General features: G+C 35.5%; 1 protein-coding gene across 3 annotated transcripts in view; it reads right to left on the reverse strand.

Moving 5' to 3' along the window:
- Positions 1-1,423: 1,423 nt before the first annotated feature.
- The window catches only part of ESR1 (estrogen receptor 1), a 345,878-nt gene continuing 328,409 nt past the window's right edge, over positions 1,424-18,892 (reverse strand). For all 3 annotated transcript variants that reach the window (XM_031937618.1, XM_023503274.2, XM_031937617.1), the window contains exons 8-9: positions 13,284-13,467; positions 1,424-6,394 (exon numbers count right to left, since the gene is read on the reverse strand). In XM_031937618.1, coding sequence (XP_031793478.1) covers positions 6,163-6,394; positions 13,284-13,467 — 416 coding nt within the window. In that variant the 3' untranslated portion in view covers positions 1,424-6,162. The remainder of the gene's footprint in view (positions 6,395-13,283; positions 13,468-18,892) is intronic.

An 18,892-nucleotide genomic window follows, 5' to 3' on the forward strand; every position in this document is an offset into this window, starting at 1 on the left:
AATTAGCCCGGTTAGCCCAGAGACCTATCTCTCTGCTTGAGCTCTTGCAGCTTTATCCTTGGCTTCTGCCTCTGCTTTCTTCAGCCTCCAGCCAGCACCAAAGTAGAGGATGCAATGAATCTCTTGCCTCGAAGATAGGGCTTGTGGGTTCCAAGAGCTCTCTCCGACTCCAAGTAAATCTCTCTTAAGCTCCCAGAGTTTCTAGTAACTCCTCAAGTAACCAACTCCAGTCAGTCCCACAAGAAGAACTAAGCTCAAGCTTCAAAAGCTCCTTATATATGTGATTTCCCAAAGGTTAACTCCGCCTTCTGAAGGGAGAAGGATTCTGGGTTATCTTCCAGAGTGCTCTTTGGCCCTAAGGGAAGTGTGAATTCAGACTAAGTCCTACTAAACCCTGCATCCTCCCAAACATGTGAACTCCATTGAGTACTTAGATACTTATGAGCTCTCTAGAGGTGTGAACACAAACATTGTTTCTATCAGTTCCACCTAGTACCTTGTTTCAAGTTCTGGCCCAAAATATCTCTTTCTAAGATCACATCAACTCCAATGGCTTAACACTTTGTAAAGATTCCAACACTGAGCCAATTCCTGAATTTCACCAGAAAGTAGTGTATATGGTTCTGGAAAACTAGAAGCAAATATATTACAACAATGATGTTCATGCTACTCATCCTTTCAAATTGAAAAACTATTTTTCTGGACAATTTCCATCAAGACTCAAAAAGATCCCCAAATCCTAAGTAGCAGCAAAGCCATGTGTATGAGTGTAAGTCTGTCCCTAGGGAGTCGCAACCCAGCATTATTCCTGGGACATTGGGCTGTAGAGGCAGGAAGAGCACAGATTTGAAGTTGAAACCAGTCTCAGATATTTATCAGCTATGTCACCCTCCCTGGGCAAGTCAATTCAGCTCTCTCAGCCTCGATTTCCTCACCTGCAAAGTGAGGATAATAATAGTAGCTACCTCATATGCTTGATGTAAGGCTCCAATGAAATAATATGTGGAAAGCATTTTGTTAATCTAAAGTGCTATATAAAATGAACTATTTTAATATTATTATTATTATCTGGGACAACATAAAAATGTAATTAATCAATTCAAATTGTCAATAAAATGGCTATAAAAGTGAATTCTGAAGAAGAAAAGAAGTCACAAAAGGCAATCTGAAGGTTGAAATATATATGGAAGAAAGGTTATGGAAGAAAAGTTATGATGGATAAGTTTATGGACTGAGTTTCTATTGTAGTAATCCAGAGACCTCTTCATAAATCCCATCACACCAAGGTCAGGACTAGGAAAATTGTTGTTTTCAATTATTAGAAACTAGAGTTAAGTCTGGGTATATTTGTGTGAATATATTGCTAGCAGGAAAGGAGAAAAATTAACAAGAAAGAAAACAAGTGTAAAGCAAACTGAGCTGCTTCTGTTTAATTGTTTATTTGAACATCAAAGAGATTGAGAAAATTGTCTACAGGTTCTTGGGTATCCCATCAAATTCTTTACTTCTTAAAGGTGCAAAAGAGGTTTACATGTGTGTTTCATTTAACAAAGCAAGGCGGCAACAAAACAAAATTACGTCAAAAAACAGTATGCATCAGTAAAAGAGCAGAATAATCCAGCTAACACATCATGGCAGCTGAGCCTCCTCCCATAAAACAAATACTCTATATAGAAAGACTGTGTAGAGTACACCAAAAATTTTTTTAAAAGCATTATTTTCTGAAGCTGTAAGAGTACAAAGACTGGCATAAGTCGCTTGTTAATTCAAGTCTCTGTGACCAAGGACCTCTCTTCATTCGCAGAGGGGTCAGTTGTTGGTGGCACCTAGTTTCTAGTAGGGATTGTATGTTGATTTTTCCAGGTGCCCTGCTGTACAGCACATACATGCTGAGGATGGACTTGGAACATGGCAGCATTTACATATTTTAAAATTTCAGGCACATTTGGATGCAAAAAAGATAATAGAAACTCTTTTTTTCCTTTTATCTCTGAAAGAGTGCAAAATTGAAATGCTTAATAAAGGCAGCAATCACTTAGAAAATAATCTTCAATGACTTAAAAATAGCCCACATTTTTAATTGACAGAAATACAGCTAGAAAACAGAAGAAAATTGCAATAATGGAAAGATGGATATTTGGTACTCACAATTTAATTCAACTGATTCTAATTGATAATATATTAAATTTCTGGGACACTGACAGACAAAAGCATGCAGTAAGTATGCATTCAACTCTCAGGACCTGCTCAAAATAAAACAATGATCAATGAGTCAAGGCATATCATGACCAGATTGATTTTTTCATAAAAAGGGGGGGTGGCGCTAGTTTCCTTTTGAAAATTTTCTAGTGGATAGATAAGACATTGATTACAACATCCACAGTCATCTAATCTTGTTTTTTTTTTTTTGAGAACGGGCAGGGCATGGAAAAAGACAATTCAGAGTTGGGAAAAGTCATAAACGGAAAGTATTTTAATTGTTTTGTTTTGTTTTTTCCTCAAATGATGCTGCCTCAAATCCTTTTTGGAAGTGAGCATAGTATAAATCCTAAATAAATAAATTTCATTCAGTATTTTAGACCAAACATTTACAACATAGCCATTCTAATGATGGTAGTTTCAGTATGATTTGTCCTTCCCACAAACCAAATCTTCCCAAACAATGTAAAGAGGGAAAATCAATGTCATATTGGTGTATTTAAAGCTGAATTATAAATGTGCATGCATGTGTGTGTGTGTGTTTTCTCTCTCTCGAAAAGGTATAATCTTTAGCTTTGTTTAAACATGGATGAGACAAATCAAATCAAAGACTGCTTTTCCTCAGGGGCTGGCTTTAGCAATGAATGTTGGGTATTGAATTTGGTTTATTTACATCCTCTTGTTACTCTATGATATCATTAAACTATCACTCTATTAAATCCATAGCTAGATTGTGGTTAAGAAGAAATGTGGTCCATCTCTTATTTTAACTTTATTTCTCCAGAAAATGTCTCGCCTCTCTGGGCCTGAAGCAAGTCCTATTGTTCCTTCCCTATTTTTAAAAGCCCTAAAATGACCATTTTTAAGTGATTATCCATTAGAGTAATTATCTGCAAGCAGTTTGGGGACAGAGTTTTGGTGGCAAATCCTTAATATACATTATCCTAACCTGTACTAGAAAGCATTAGACAATTGACAATCATTGTATTGTCCCCCAAAAGAAAAAGGAAGAAGTAAATCCTACCTTTCTACTTATAAATTTTTCCAGAAAGAAAACTACTAACAATGGATCTCCAGCGTATGCCTGAATAAGGAAGAGCAGCCTAAGCTAACAATTGTCAATCACTCACTAGTTGTCATTTTAGTTAAGGCCAGGAAGAAATTTCTAAAATTGTTCAAGACTCAGATATAACAGACTAATACTTAGTCCATCTGATTTTTTTTTCTTCCTGTCAAGCTTAGTGGGATCTTGACATACATACAAACTCTTTGGATGAGCTAAGTAAAATCCTCCACTCTGTTTCTGTTTGGTTTCAGCTGGAATTAAGTCATCTATAGTCCTAGGGTGGCTTTTTTTATTTGTTTTTGTGGTTTTTTTTTTTGTTGTTTTTTTAAAAAGAAAATCCAAGTATAAACATTAAAAAGAATCCACCATCCCAATGGCTACTGTTCACATATATCATTACTATTATTTTGGTAAAAGCAAAATTAGCTGCCCTGAATAGTCTTCCTTCTCAGGTCTAGGCTCTGCTACATGAGATTAACCATCTTCCCATATCCAGCAATAGGCACCGAGATTCATGCTGCTTTTGTGTACTATGGATATAAAAGTTGATATGAAATGTGATTTTCATGTAAATGAACAATCACCAGGCTTTAAATGATGGCATACACATAAGGTAGCTTGAAGAGTATCTAAGAGCTAAACATTTTGTTGGTTGGTTTTTTTGCATGGTAACCCAGTCAACCAAAATCTAGAACACAATTGCTACATTCAATCGTCTGATAAGCAAATGATGCAATTTTAAAAAATATATTACACTATATAAGGTGCTTTTTTCCCCCACAAAAATGACAAAAAAGAAAAAATATATATATATATTTTCTGAACAAACTAGTGATGTACATAAGTAAAATTGCCCAGAAAGTTAAATGCACATACATATACTGGAAATCAACATTGTTTTATCCCTTCCCATTTCCCAACACTTCCATCACGGCTCACACTGGGTGCCTGGAAATGAACACAATTTAATTTGCTTTACATACTACATATATGATGAGAATCCCAAGCAGCTGATCCTAGTTGTGATTTGCCAAATAATCTCCCAGTCTTGTTTTGAATTTTAGATTGTGGGCCTCCTAAGGAGGAAGGTAGCTAACAACACATATTTTTCTTAGTGCCCTGGGCCCATTTGTGTCCTATTTGTTGTAAAATGAAAATCCCTCATGCTGCAGTTTGACCAGGGAAGAGTTCTTGGAATAGCTGCCCTTAGGTGGTGAGACCATTTCTTTTTTAATTTAATTAGAAGGATTCCTGTGGCCCTGGGCTAATTTTCCGTTCTTGGCTTGTGAAACAAAGTGGGCCATGGAGAAACTTTTTCTAGGCTGAACTTTGGGGGGGAAAACCAAAGAAATAGAATTTGATAAAAGCTTTGGCCAGTCCTCCCATTCTTTTTCAAATGAACTAGTCTAAAACATCAAAGCAGCAGTTTGACTACAAGAGCACTCTCTACCCACACCAGAAGCACTAACTTAGTAAAACAGTTCACACAGGGTAGGTGTTCTGGAGACACAACAAAGTCAACACTGCTTTTTTTTTTTTTTTTTAACAAGACAAGACCACTAAACTCAAGCTGAACTTGCCTAAGGAAAATATTGGAGAAATATAAGGGACAATGAACTTGTTCGTTGGTGACTGGGTGAACCTAGAGCTGGGTTTGAACTCAGAAAACAATTCCATGTGTGGTTGAGGATTACCATGCAGGTACATTTACTCAGTCTGATCCCTTTCCTTTTTGTCTGTTTCTCACTCTTTTTCTTCTGGAGTCTTACATATGTCTGAACATAGTATTTTGTGAATAGTTAACCAGATGTCACTGGCCTAATGAGTCATTGTACCTCCTGTGGAGTCTCACATGTGGCCAGGAGATAATCTACAGGAGAAGAGACTTTTGTTACTCATAAAAATCCAATTTGTTCACATGGAGCTCTTTGACCAGTAAACAAAAGTCCATGCCAAAGGCAGGTCCAGAAACTAATCTCCTACCAGTTTCATTAAAAATCATTAAGAAGATTTGACTAGTTTAAAAAGTGGGAGGGAGGAGTTTAGTATGTGCATAGGAGGTTCAACAGGGACAAACTTGCCTATAACTATTGGCGATGGCAAGCATGAATTAACTAGACAGAAATCACTGCCTCAAATGCAATGCACATATCCTCTGGAACACTGTCTTCAATGATGCAATTCTCAGCAAGCCCTAGTATCTGATGCATTAAGCCCACAGAGCTTTGGCAATGAGGATCAACATATAAAACTGGATGCATCTTGTATTGCTAAATGGAAAGAAATAATCACAGGACCATTTTACTATCACCATGCAAATAGAGCAAAAGCTGTAGAATATGACTGTAATAAAAATGATACATTTCTATAGGAATACAAGAGTAGGCTATAATTAACCCATGACCTATCCTTTCCTAAGCCAGCAGTTAAAGAAGCTAGTTTAAATTTGTGTGAGTGGCTCATTCTTAGAGCCAACCAGCAAAAGACATGTGCTTAAAGAACTGTTTCCTGCCTACTTCCTAGGTCAGGGCTTCAACATGGCTTTAAAGCAAAGGGCCAATTGAGACTCAACTCTTAGGCTGAGCTCAGTTTTGAAGAGCTACAGGAATCCTTAAGCTAATTAATGCAGCAAAGGGGGTGGTGGGGAAGAGCCATTGCAAAAAAAAAAATTACAAGTAACTTGGCCCTGGAATCCCTGTTGGTTATTTGCAACAACTGAATGTTTGCTGTTGAGAATGGTAGCAAGCAAATGAATAGACACTCATATTCAAAATCACTGGTGATGGATGCATACTGGAGTGTGTTTATGTGATATTATTTAGCTTACGTGATGCATGAAGTTGATATTATGCTGCTGGGATTCTCAGGACCTCCTGGGATTTGAGCCTCAGGAGCTCTTAGATTGTGGTGGGGAAACTCTCCTCATCCCTTGTGATATAATAGGTTTGCAAGGAATGTGATGAAGTTGATGCAGTTGCTAGCTGGTTCTGGTTGTCTTCCTCCATAGGGGCACCCCCTCTGTTCCCTGGTGCATGTAAGCGGTGAGCATCCAGCATCTCCAGGAGCAGATCATAGAGTGGGACCACATTCTTGCATTTCATGCTATACAGGTGCTCCATTCCTTTGTTGCTGTGGTTTCAAAGAAAACATATTGATAGTTATGAGTTTAGCTCAGTAACTGTCCAGATAAGTCAATCAATGAATCAATAAATATTTATTCATTTTCATTTTTTAAAGCATCAAAATTTATATTTATTATTACATAGCTAATTAACAACAGCATTTCATAGGACATGTTTTATTTACATAAATTTAACCCATATTCTATTCAAATCAGTCTAGAGTATTTGTATAACCACCAATTTATTTTATAAAATGTTGATCCAGGCAGAGTTTATATTATATTTACATTTTCAAAACTCTCAAGTTGTAGTTATTAGTCAATCAGTTAAAAAGACTACATACTAAAATAGAGGAGAAATAGATCAACTTATTTGAACAGCTATATTTTATTTATTTGTAGTGGCAACAGAGACTAATTCTCTACCATTTTTGGTTTATTTTCAGTATATCTATTCATTTGGTTTCATTTTTTGGAATTTATTTTGTATTTTTCCATAGTTACACATGAAACAATGTTTTAACATTTGCTTTTAAAACTTTGAGTTTCAAATTCTCTCCCTTTTTCTCTCCTCATGTCTTCTCAATTGAGAAATCAAATAATTCCATATAAGTCTGCATGTGTAATGAAGCATTTATTTAGTATCTGTTATAGACCAGTTAATCAAAGGTAGACAAAGGAAAACTGAAGTTACCTCTCTATTGGTCTGTCTTCAAACCAGACACAGCCCTTAAACTCTTCAGACCTTTTCTCCTTTACCTTCTAGATACCATCATTTTTTTTAAATAGCTTTTTATTTACAAGTTATATGTATGGATAATTTTACGGCATTGACAATTGCCGAACCTTTTGTTCCAATTTTTCCCCTCCTTCCCCCAACCCCCTCTCCTAGATGGCAGGATGACCAATACATATTAAATATATTAAAGTATAAATTAAATACAAAATAAGTATATATGACCAAACCATTATTTTGCTGTACAAAAAGAATCAGACTCTGAAATAGTGTACAATTAGCCTGTGAAGGAAATACAAAATGCAGGCAGGCAAAAATATAGGGATTGGGAATTCAAGGTAATAGTTCTTAGTCATCTTCTTTCATTGGGTATAGCTGGTTCAGTTCATTACTGCTCCATTGGAACTGATTTGGTTCATCTCATTGCTGAAGATGGCCAGGTCCATGAGAATTGATCATCATATAGTATTGTTGTTGAAGTATATAATGATCTCCTGGCCCTGCTCATTTCACTCAGCATCAGTTCGTGATACCATCACTTTTGATTCCCCTACCTCCCAGCTTTTCAGATCCCTGTTAAATGTTATCATTGCTCATTAGAATTTAAGGTCCTCATAAAAAGGGGGAAGACCCACATGTGCAAAAATATTTATAGCAGTGTTTTTTGTAGTGGCAAGGAACTGGAAACTGAGAAGATGCCTATCAGCTGGCGAATGGCTGAATAAATTAAAGTATGTTAATGTTATGGAATATTATTGTTCTATAAGAAACAATCAACAGAATAATTCAGAAAGGCCTGGAGAGCCTTCCGTGAACTGATGCTAAGTAAAGTGAGTAAAACCAAGAGAATATTTTACACAGCAACAAGATTATGTGATGATAAATTGTGATGGATGTGGTTCTTTTCAGCAATGAGGTGATGCAGGCCAATTCCAATAGACTTGTGATGAATAAAGCCATCTGCATCCAGAAAAAGGACTGTTGGGACTGAATATGGATCATAAGATCTTTTTTCACCTTTTTTTGCTGATGTTTCCTTTTTTGTTTTTTATCTTAATTTCCCCTTTTTAATCTGATTTTTCTTGTGCAGCATGATAAATGTGGAAATATGTTTAGAAGAATTGTACATGTTTAATATATATTGGATTACTTGCTGTCTAGGGAAAGGGGTGAAGAAAGGGAGGGAGAAAAATTTGGAACACAAGGTTTTGCAAGGGTGAATGCTGAAAAGTACCTTTGTAAGTATTTTGAAAATAAAAAGGTACTATTTAAAAAAAAAAAGAGTTTAAGATGCTTGAGTAAAGGGGATTTTTATTCCCTAAATTTAGCATAGAACCTGACTCAGTAAATATTCAATATGTGCTTTATTCTTTCTGTGTCTCTATCTCTCTGTATGTCTGTCTCTGTCTCTGTCTCTGTTTTTCTCTTTTTCTTCCTCCAGCCTTCACTTCCTCCCTCCCTCTTTCCCTCCCTCCCTCTCTGTCAGATCATGTTTATTTTCTCTACTACAACAGAGAGAAGAAAGTCATCCAGACATGCCAAGATTTTTAGTCTTTGGCTTATGTGTACCATTTCTTCTTTTTCAACTCACAATCCCTGAAGGTCCAAAAGAAAGAGTTATAGGACCCATCAATGCAGTCAGCAATCAGATTTAACCACTCTTCTGCTTTGTTATTATTGTTTAAAGAAGTCCAAAAAGCCCACAATGAAGTCTGCAGCTGCTGTAACTAATAACTCACCTCAATATGGAACCTGAATTTATTCTGAGAACCAAGTCATTACAAATGAAGTCTATATATGCTTCCATATATGCTTTTTGTTTGTTTGTTTAGTAGTGTCAGTCATGTCCAATCCTTTGTGACCCCATTTGAAGTTTTCTTGGCAAAGATAATGGAATGGTTTTCCATCTCTTCCAATATATGTAGTCTCCCAGAATTAGAATGCAAGCTCTTTGAGAAGAGTAACTAATTTTTTATATATCCCTAGCCCCTAACAGAGTACTTGTCCATAGTAACAGCATAACAATTTTTTAACCTTCTGCCATTGTATCCTTAAGTTGCTGTGAAAGATAACTAAAGAATGTTGGATAATCAATAAATTGCCACCCTTTTCGGCTCCCCAACTCTAGCTCTTTCTTCACAAAAGATGTCCAACCAAAAAAAATTTATTTAGCTAATCTTTAGAGCTCCCTGTGGTAAATAGCAACAGAATAATAGAGTCACCAGGGTATGGAGTGAATAGAGCACCAGGCCTAGAATTCAGAAGACCTGAATCTTCTGTTGTTAGATACTTACTAGCTGTGTGACCTTGGACAAGGTATTTAACTCTTATTGCCTCAGTTTTCTCATCTATAAAAATGAGCTAGAGAAAGAAATGGCAAATCACTCTCACCCCAAAGAAAATGCTAAATGGGGTTGCAAAGAGTTAGTCTAGACTGAAATGACTGAACAACAATAAAATAGAGCAGAAAGTATACACTTTATTAGTTCTCAAAAATCTGACAAGAAACTAGAGAAAAGCATTTGAAAAGTAGAACCAAAGTATTATCATCACAGCATCTGAAATTCAATTTCCTAAACTGTTTTTTTTTTGTTATTTTAATTAAAGTATTGTCAAATGCTTTCTGGGTCTTTCAACTTTCTTTATGGTAGAAGCAAATAAATCCCATTCACAGTTTAAATTTAGTATAAGTTTCTTGAGAAAAAGCATATGATAGGGATCAAGTTGCAGCCCAAAATAATTTGTAGAATAAATGGTCATCAGAATACTACTTCCTTTTTCTTTCATATCATAACATTTAAAACTTTAAACATTTCCTGTTTGTGGCTTTTCATAGAATTCTGGCAAAGATTCATAAACCCATGTTTCCCAATTCTATAATCCCCTTGCTTATAAACTGCATTAGGAATGAACAAAAGTTGTATTTAGAATACAAATCTATATTCTTGATAACTAACTAATCAGGCATCTTTTAAAAAGGCTAGAATGGGTAGCTAGATGGTACATAGAGAGAGTGCCAGGCCTAGAGTAAGAAAGACTCATCTTCTTGAATTCAAATCTGTCCTCAACACTGTGTGTGACTCTGGTTAAGTCACTGAACACCTATATGCCTCAGTTTCTTCATCTGTAAAATGATTTCGAAAAGGAAATAGCCAACCACTCCAAGATCTTTACCAAGAAAACTCCAAATGGTCGCAAAGAACTGGACATGACTAAAATGACTGATCACAAAAGGTTAGAGAAGCAGCGTGGCTTTGGAGCCATGAAGATGGGTTTTAGTCCTACGTCTGACACATTCTGGCTGTGTGAATCTGAGCAAATCACTTAATTCTGAATCCTAGGCAAGTATCTAAGACTAGTAATTGAAGAAAGATGCTAATCTCTACTGGCAAAAGAAGCTTCTTCTTCTATTTGTTATCAATACCAATGAAAACTCAAGTTTGATTCCTAACTCTAAAAGTTTCAGAGAAGTATTAACAATGTTGGAACTGTCCTTTCTGAAAACAAACAGAAAATATATGCATGGTTTCTACCATATTCTCATTCTAGTAGAATGAAGAAAAAATGTACTTCCTTCAAAACTGAGGTCAGTGTCTTAAAAGGCATATTTTATTTTTTATTTTATTATTGTTTTTTATTTACAAGATATATACATGGGTAATTATTGAGCATTGATAACTGCAAAACCCAAAAGGCATATTTTAGAAAAGAACACTTAGTTATACTCCTCCTTCTCCCATCTACTCCATCTTTTTCTGGTATCCCTTATCAACAGAAGCAAACTAAGTGGGATTTACCAGTTAGAAATCTATGCTGAGCAAAACAGCCTTTCCCTTTCCTACCTTCTGTAACCATAAGTATTCCTTCAGAATTAATAGGAATCTCAGAAGTCATTTAGTCCAATACTCTCCATACTATTGAATGCAGAATTTGGGATTGTAGACTGAAAATCATAGCTTCATGGACTTCATGGTAGAGACTTCAAAAGTCACCTAGTTCAACCCCTCGTTTTACAGTTAAAGTAGCTGAATCGTAAGGATATTTAAATAACTAGGCCAAAGCAATAAAAGGCACATCAATTCATTAAATACATTAAAAGCAAATATGTCTAGCAAATATATGTATGACTTTTACTCAAATCGATGTAGATGCTTTTATGATTAAAAATAAAGTGCTAATTCCTTTGAAAATATTACTAAATTTATAATGGCTTTTGGCTATCGGACATTTTCTCAGTCAAAAAATACTATTAATGCAAGTCTTATTATATTAGAGGATTATGAATATTTTTGATGTTATAAAGGACTCCCCATGCTCAGAGGGGTTGGCATCAATAGCAACCACTTCTGAATTAACCCTAATAAGTAGATAACTTGAAAACTTCAATGAGGGGAACCCACTGCCTTCTGATTCCACTTTTCAATATTTCTTCTTGTTAGAAATTACTACATCAATCTGAAACCTGTCTCTGCAATTTCTACACACCATAACTAATCTTGGTCCCTGAGGTCAAAGAGAATAAGTTCTTGATAATCCCTTTTTCATGTGCAATGGCAGCATGGCATGTTTCAATATTTGATAGCAGCTATTTTATTTTGTGTTCTTTAAGCTAATTATCTCCATTTCTTTCAACTAATCCTTAAGTAACATTGGCCCTAATCTCCTATCTTTGTTGCCCACCTTTGGATGTATTGCAGCTTGTCAATGATCTTCTCAAAATGTGATTACTAGAACTAAACAATATTACCTTAGATGTGGGTAGGTCATCTTTTTAAACCTCTGTTTATTGTTTTTTTTTATTTTTTATTTAATAGCCTTTTATTTACAGGTTATATGTATGGGTAACTTTACAATTGCCAAACCTCTTGTTCCAATTTTTCACCCCTTACCCCCCACCCCCTCCCCCAGATGGCAGGATGACCAGTAGATGTTAAATATATTAAAATATAAATTAGATACACAATAAGTATACATGACCAAACCGTTATTTTGCTGTACAAAAAGAATCAGACTCCGAAATATTGTTCAATTAGCTTGTGAAGGAAATCAAAAATGCAGGTGGGCATAAATATAGGGATTGGGAATTCAATGTAATGGTTTTTAGTCATCACCCAGAGTTCTTTCTCTGGGCGTAGCTGTAAACCTCTGTTTAATCAGGCAAATGAGCATAGTGATGCTTGCAGTAGTTTCCATACATGATTGCTCTGAAGAAAGCATTTATATGTGTGACTTATAAGTGTGAATTTATTATGTCAAACATAATTACTTTCAACTCTTAGATTTGAGCTGACTCTCTTCCTTCTCTCAATAATTCTTTGGGAATCAAGAGAGACTCTTTACAACAGAAAATATTGGTGGCAGATTGTATTTTTTTCCTTAAGTCATGGCTCAGGAAAGCATCTTAGGATTAAGTGAACTGTTATTTATTCAACATCAATTATGTAAGCTGTAGTATATGCAAAGCATTATGTTTGCCACTATGGAACTCACAAAGATGTTTACAACAATATAATTGGCATTAGGGTTACTGAAAGGTGAGGCCTAAATTTTTTTTATTCTTTTCCAGTACAATCAAACAGTCAACTCTTTGCTTCCTTTCTATGGGATTTCTGGAAAGGAGAAAAGAAGCTAAGATTCTGGGATATTCTTCTCATAATGATCAAATAATATATATAAAATATTCCACCCAAATGGGTTTATCTCTCTTATATCTCCATTACTGTTGAAATTCTCTAGCATCTACAATGAAGAACTAGAATGCCCTCCTTATTTCTAATCAGTTGCAATCCTCACTCATCACAGTTGTAATTCAATCCCTGGAATTCTAAGAGGAAAACTTTTTGGACATAGGACTTAAAACACATCACTTTCTGCTTTATTCTGATGACATAGAGTGTCCTTCTATCAATAATGATGGTTAGAGTGAATAACCATTCTAAGACTTTGTGAAAGACGGCAAATATAGAGTAATTGTCAGCTCAATTGACTATCTACAATTCAACTACATGCAGTTCATTATATGGGATCAGCAAAGACAAACAATGGTGGGTACAGTTCTTTCATGTTAATGGCCTTTTGTCATAAGGGAAAAAGTGAAGGCAAGATCTTAGTTCTGTGATTAGTACCAATGCGGAAAACTACAATCCATTGAGGTGATTTACCTCATGTGCCTGATGTGGGAAAGGATCAGAAGGAGCTGAGCCAGGCGTCGGTGCTGTTGTTGCAAAGAAAGACCAGCTTTGGCCATCAGGTGAATCAAAGTATCTGTGATCTTATCCAGGACTCGGTGAATGTGGTCTTTTTCTTCCAAAGATTTCAAAGTGCTAGAGAGAAATGTGTACACTCCTAAAATAAAAGAAACAAAAACCCAACTTAATGTGAGCTCTAGGCTTGGTTAAAAGTACTTATATCAAATCTTTATATAAAAATTGTATTGACTTCTTTTGCTTTCATATAAGCTTGATTTCCAGATGTGTCCCTCCCCCCTTCCTTACTCTTGTAAGCCATCACTTTAAAAAAGAGGAGAATTGATACAGCTTATTAGCAAAACTAATTAACACATCAACAATGTTTGAAGTGTTCCATACTTTAGACCTGCAATTCTATAGAAAAGGAAGGAAGGCTCTCTTTTAGTCATTACAATTACACAGGGGTGAGTTTCATTTTGTTGTTTCTATCCCTTCCATTTACATCCTGGTAGTGATTGTTCCATCAGTATTTTATGTCTTCATGATTTCATTGGTGTGGACAAAACCACTCCTCATATATTAGATCTAGAGGTAGAAGTGACCTTAATAACATAGGTAGGATGAGTAATTTGGCATTGTTTTACCTCCAAGCAACAGAATGAAGGTATTAGTAGACTGTTTTTGTCTGTCAGTTTTACTTCCCCAGAAATAAGAGGAAATTTCAGAGAGGATTTTCTAGGAATAGTGCTGGAATCAGTAGCACTTCTGTTTACTCTGTTGACTTTAGGGGCAACCACCATAATAAACTCTCACCCCTTTCTATGATGTCTAACTTAGTTGTAAACCTTTTCCATTGCACTGTTTTATTACATGGAAGTTAGGGAGAGGAAACTTTTGTGTCTAAATCTTACAAATATGAGATAGAAGAAAGAATATAGACCAGAGTTGCATTCTGCCAATATCTTTTTTTCCTCTTTCCAACACGGGAATGGTCACACTTAGATATATCTTATTTGGGTGAATTCTCTAAGTATATCCCTACCATTTTCCCATCATAATGCAGGGTACTAGCCGTTAGGTCCCATTTCCAGTTTGAGACCAGGTCCCATTCAATATCAGCATGACAAAGATCTTCTTGGAATTCTAATAGTGTTGATGGAAAGGGTTAGACAGATGGGAAGAAAAAGAGTGTTAGAAAGGGACATGACCCAGACATACTTGGCCTAAGTAATAGCTAAGTAATAAAAAAAATTGATTAAAATAGAACTCTATATTCCTATAACTGCTGTTGTTCATAATTAAATTGTTAGAAAAAGTCATCTACACCTATTCCTTCCATTTCTTCTCCTCCCATTTTATCATTTGCAATCTGGCTTCCAACCTCACCACTCAGGTGAAACTGCTTTCTCCAAGGGTATCAAAGATCTAATTGTTAAATTTCATAGCTTTTTGTAGTTGAATCTTTTTTAGCCTGTTTGGAGCTTTTGGGACTGTTGATATCTCTTTCTAGGAGATGGAGAAAAATGGAGAGAATTTTGAGGTATGGAAAGAAATTAGAAGACTATTTAAATAATCAAAACTGAATAAAAAACTGAGAGGTAATAAGAACCTTAACCAAGGTGGTGGACATATTTATAAAAAAAAGAGTGGATATGAAATGATGCTGTGGTTTGGAATTGGTTTGGAATGAGAGAAGGTGAAGAATTGAGATTAATTTTAAATATGAGTACCTGGTGGGAAGGATGACAGTAGGATCAACAGAAATAGGGAAATTTGGAACAGAGATAGGTTTTTGAGAAGATGATATGTTCTGTTTCAGAAACGCTGAGATTGAGATCTACAGGACATCCATTTTGAAATATCCAGTAATGTCACCAGCAGGCAACTGATGATGCATGACTGGAGTACAGAAAAGAATTTATGACTGAATATTTAGATTTGGGAATCATTTGTATAGAAATTATAATTAAGGTCATGGGGCCAATAAGGTGAATAAGAGAAAATGGAGGGAGATAAGAGAAAAAGGCTAAGACTAGAACTTTGGCATACTTTTACCACTGGAATATGATAAGGATGATGAACTAGAGAAGAGACTGAGGAATTATCAGCCAAAAATTAAATGAGAAGAGTGTCATCATGAAAATCCAAAAATGAGACACTATTCATGAGAAGATGGAGGTTAATTGCATAATCAAGAAGGCTGATTTGGCAAGTAAAAATTTCTGGCAAATTTGGAGAGAGTAATTTCAGTTGATTAATGACATGTGGTCAGACACCAGATTGCAAAAGGTTGAGAAGTGAAAAGAAGCAAAGAAATTAGAGACAATGTGTGTAAGCAATATTTTTTAGGAGTTTGAATATGAAAAAGAGGAGAAAACTGAGATGATAATTGGAGGGAATGGTAGGAGCTAATGAGGGTAGATATAATCCTTGCTGGTTATTATATCCATATTATGGATGAGAAAACTAAGGCTCTGAGATATTATGTCCATGGTCACACAAATCACAAATGTTTAAGATGAGAATTAAATTCATATCTTCTTTACTCTAATACGAGCATTCTATCCAAAATATCATGCTGATTTTCTCTGCTTTTATCATATTATAGAAGATATCATACATATCACTCATGCTCATATCATGTTTGCACATGATAAACTAACCACTATATTCTAAGTTCTTTGAAATCAGGAACTATAATTTTTTTTCACTTTGTATCTGACATCTGAGCTATTGTTTCATCACACTTTGCTCAGAGTTAGTGATTTAATATAAGTGATATTTTCAGTGATTTTTACAGATGAGAAAATTAAGGCTCAGAGAGTTAAAAGTGATTTGACAAGTGGTAATAGCAGATAGTGGAAAAGGTAGAATTTGAACCCAGTCTAGTACAGTTCTATTCACATGAAATTACTTGTGGAAAGTGGTTCCTTCTATGTATTTACCTTTAATCTGAGTATCTATAGAACATGGTACTGACTTGAACATTCTCAATGTTAATATTTCATATAACCTTCTTTCAATAGAAGCATAATTCTTGGCACCATTATTTCTGACACTTGTACATTATCTTGTGCATATGGGCCTTGTTCTTCCCTGACCACAGAGCCTGGTTTATTTCTGTTGGTCAATTTGTCTATCCCTCCATCCCTCCTTTCATCTCTCCATCCTTCCCTCCCATCATTCATTCATTTGTGTTTCCATCCATCTATGGATTTACTTATGTATGTCAATAAAATGTTTACTACCTACCTGTTCTTCTGAATTTTCACATTTATTTTGAAGTTACAATGTTTAAGGAATAATCCTTGCATTTTGGAAAAATCACTTTTGTTTACTGATTCGTTAAATTCAGACATTCTCAGGAAAAAAAGTCCATTGTTATTGTTCCAGTCTGGAACAAGTAAGCTTCTCAACCTCACAATGTCATTACGAGGATCAAAAGATTACAATGTAAAGTGCTTTACAAGCTTAAATGCTAAAGAAATGTTAGTCAAAAATATTATTAACTTGTTCTTATCAGAAAATATTTCCATGCCTCATAAATACACTTAAAACAAAATCTACCTTCTTCATTCTTGTTGAAAGCAGCTAACACATTTTTGTCTGGCAAAATAAAATCTAAGCAGTGTGCCCCTCTGCCACCCTCAATCCCATGAAGACATTTAAGAGTAACAATCAAAATATCCATATTTCCAGAATGCTACAGGTATTCTGTCTGCTGATGGTAATGAATAAGAGCAAAACAGACTTCTGGCAATTTTCATGCTTCAATTGTTTTACCCATTCTGGGTTCCTATACCATTATTTCTTCCAGCACTGATGCCACCCATTAAATAATGAATGGCTCAAGAAATATTCATGCAATCAAGCCAGTTTTAGCTACTTAGAAGGCTGGTCAAGTTCTAAAACAAGAGAAAAAATTGGCATGTCATTATCCATTTCTGAAGTATTGATGACATGCCTGAGCTTTGACATATCTTGAATGTCACAGCCAAAGATGAGAGATTTAGAAACAATCCATAATTCCAGAGGACAAAGTCCAATGGTAGACATTAACATAGAGTGAAACTACATGGATCTCCCAAATGGAAATAATCCCAGTCTCTTGCTTTCTCTCCTTTTTCTGAACTTTTAAAGACAATTGTTGTTACTCAAAGTCTAAAGCACATGAGAGTTGGTGGGAGGAAAACATATATTACACTTGGATAGTGAGATGGTTATGCCACTGATAAGGTACTTACCTACTCTCCATAAAATCTACTCTGATTTCCTATCATTGATGTAGAAGTAACCCTAATTAGATGTTCAGAGGTTACAATAGGATAAGCTCTAGTTAGGTCTTCTAAGCTACAAACTCATGATTCTAGCACCATATTGAGGCTGAAGTATGAAATTTGAGTATGAAGCCCAACCAAGCTAAATATGGAGAATAACATTAATATCCATGGACACTATAAGACTGGTGAAATCATTTACTAAGGCAACAGCAAGAGATGATGAGCTGAAAGTTAGGTACAATATCTACCTTTGCTTGAATTCTGTAAGTTGATAATTTTGTATCCAAATGATCCTTCACAGAAAAAAAGATTTTCATCCCTGCATTAAACAATGAAAAAAGGTCTTTAAATGATCCCTTCTACTTCACAGAGACACAGAATATCAGAATGGGTAAGTGATCTCAGAGATCATCTGGTCTAAGCAATACATAAATAAGTCTCTGGTTGGGATTCGGGAGCCACCTGCCAGTGACTGCTAGAGGTCTAACTCAGACCTGTAGAATGGATTTCTTCATGTGAGAGGAGGAGGAGGAGGAGGAGGAGGAAGAGGATGATAATGCAAGGAAAATGAGAGGCAGTTGCTGTTCATTGACCTCTCTCCTTTTCCCTCTTGCCTCCAATTTTTTTCATTCCCAATCCACAAGGAACATCTGCGAAGGCTGTTTTGCAACTCCTTCAAGTGTTGATTCACAGCTGTGGAGGCTCTCAGAGAATTGACCTGCCCCTTCACTTAGTCATGGTCCTTCACCATCTCCTTTCTATAAAACACCTAATAAGTGGCTGTCTAGAGTTTGGAAGACTTCTAGCTCTGAGGAACTACTCATAAATATCCAAGGTCACCAGTTCTATTTTTCTGTCATCATAAGTATGAGGAAGAAGATTTTCCTTATATCAAATCTAATTCTACTACTCTGCAACTCCCACTCTTTATTCTTGGTATTATCCTCTAGAAGCAAGGAGTGCAAATCCAATCCCTTTTCCATATATCAACTCATTAAGTATTCTTTTTCCTCATTCAAACATCCTTAGGCCTTCAAACAATTCCTGCATAAGATATGTATAGTGTGAACTTGAGGTTCTTCACTATCCCGGTTATCTTTCTCTGAAACTAATCAGTTTTTCAGTGTTCTTTCTAATATAAAGTTACCAGAATGTACATAATGCTTCAGATATGGGCTAACCACAACAGAACACAATAGAATTATTCCTTTCCCACTCTGTATTTTATATATTGTTTAATTCAGTTTAAAATTATACAAACTTATTTTTGTTATTACTTTCTTTACTTATTTTGCAGTCTGC

Source organism: Sarcophilus harrisii, chromosome 4 (assembly GCF_902635505.1).
Source record: "Sarcophilus harrisii chromosome 4, mSarHar1.11, whole genome shotgun sequence".
Lineage (NCBI taxonomy): Eukaryota > Metazoa > Chordata > Mammalia > Dasyuromorphia > Dasyuridae > Sarcophilus > Sarcophilus harrisii.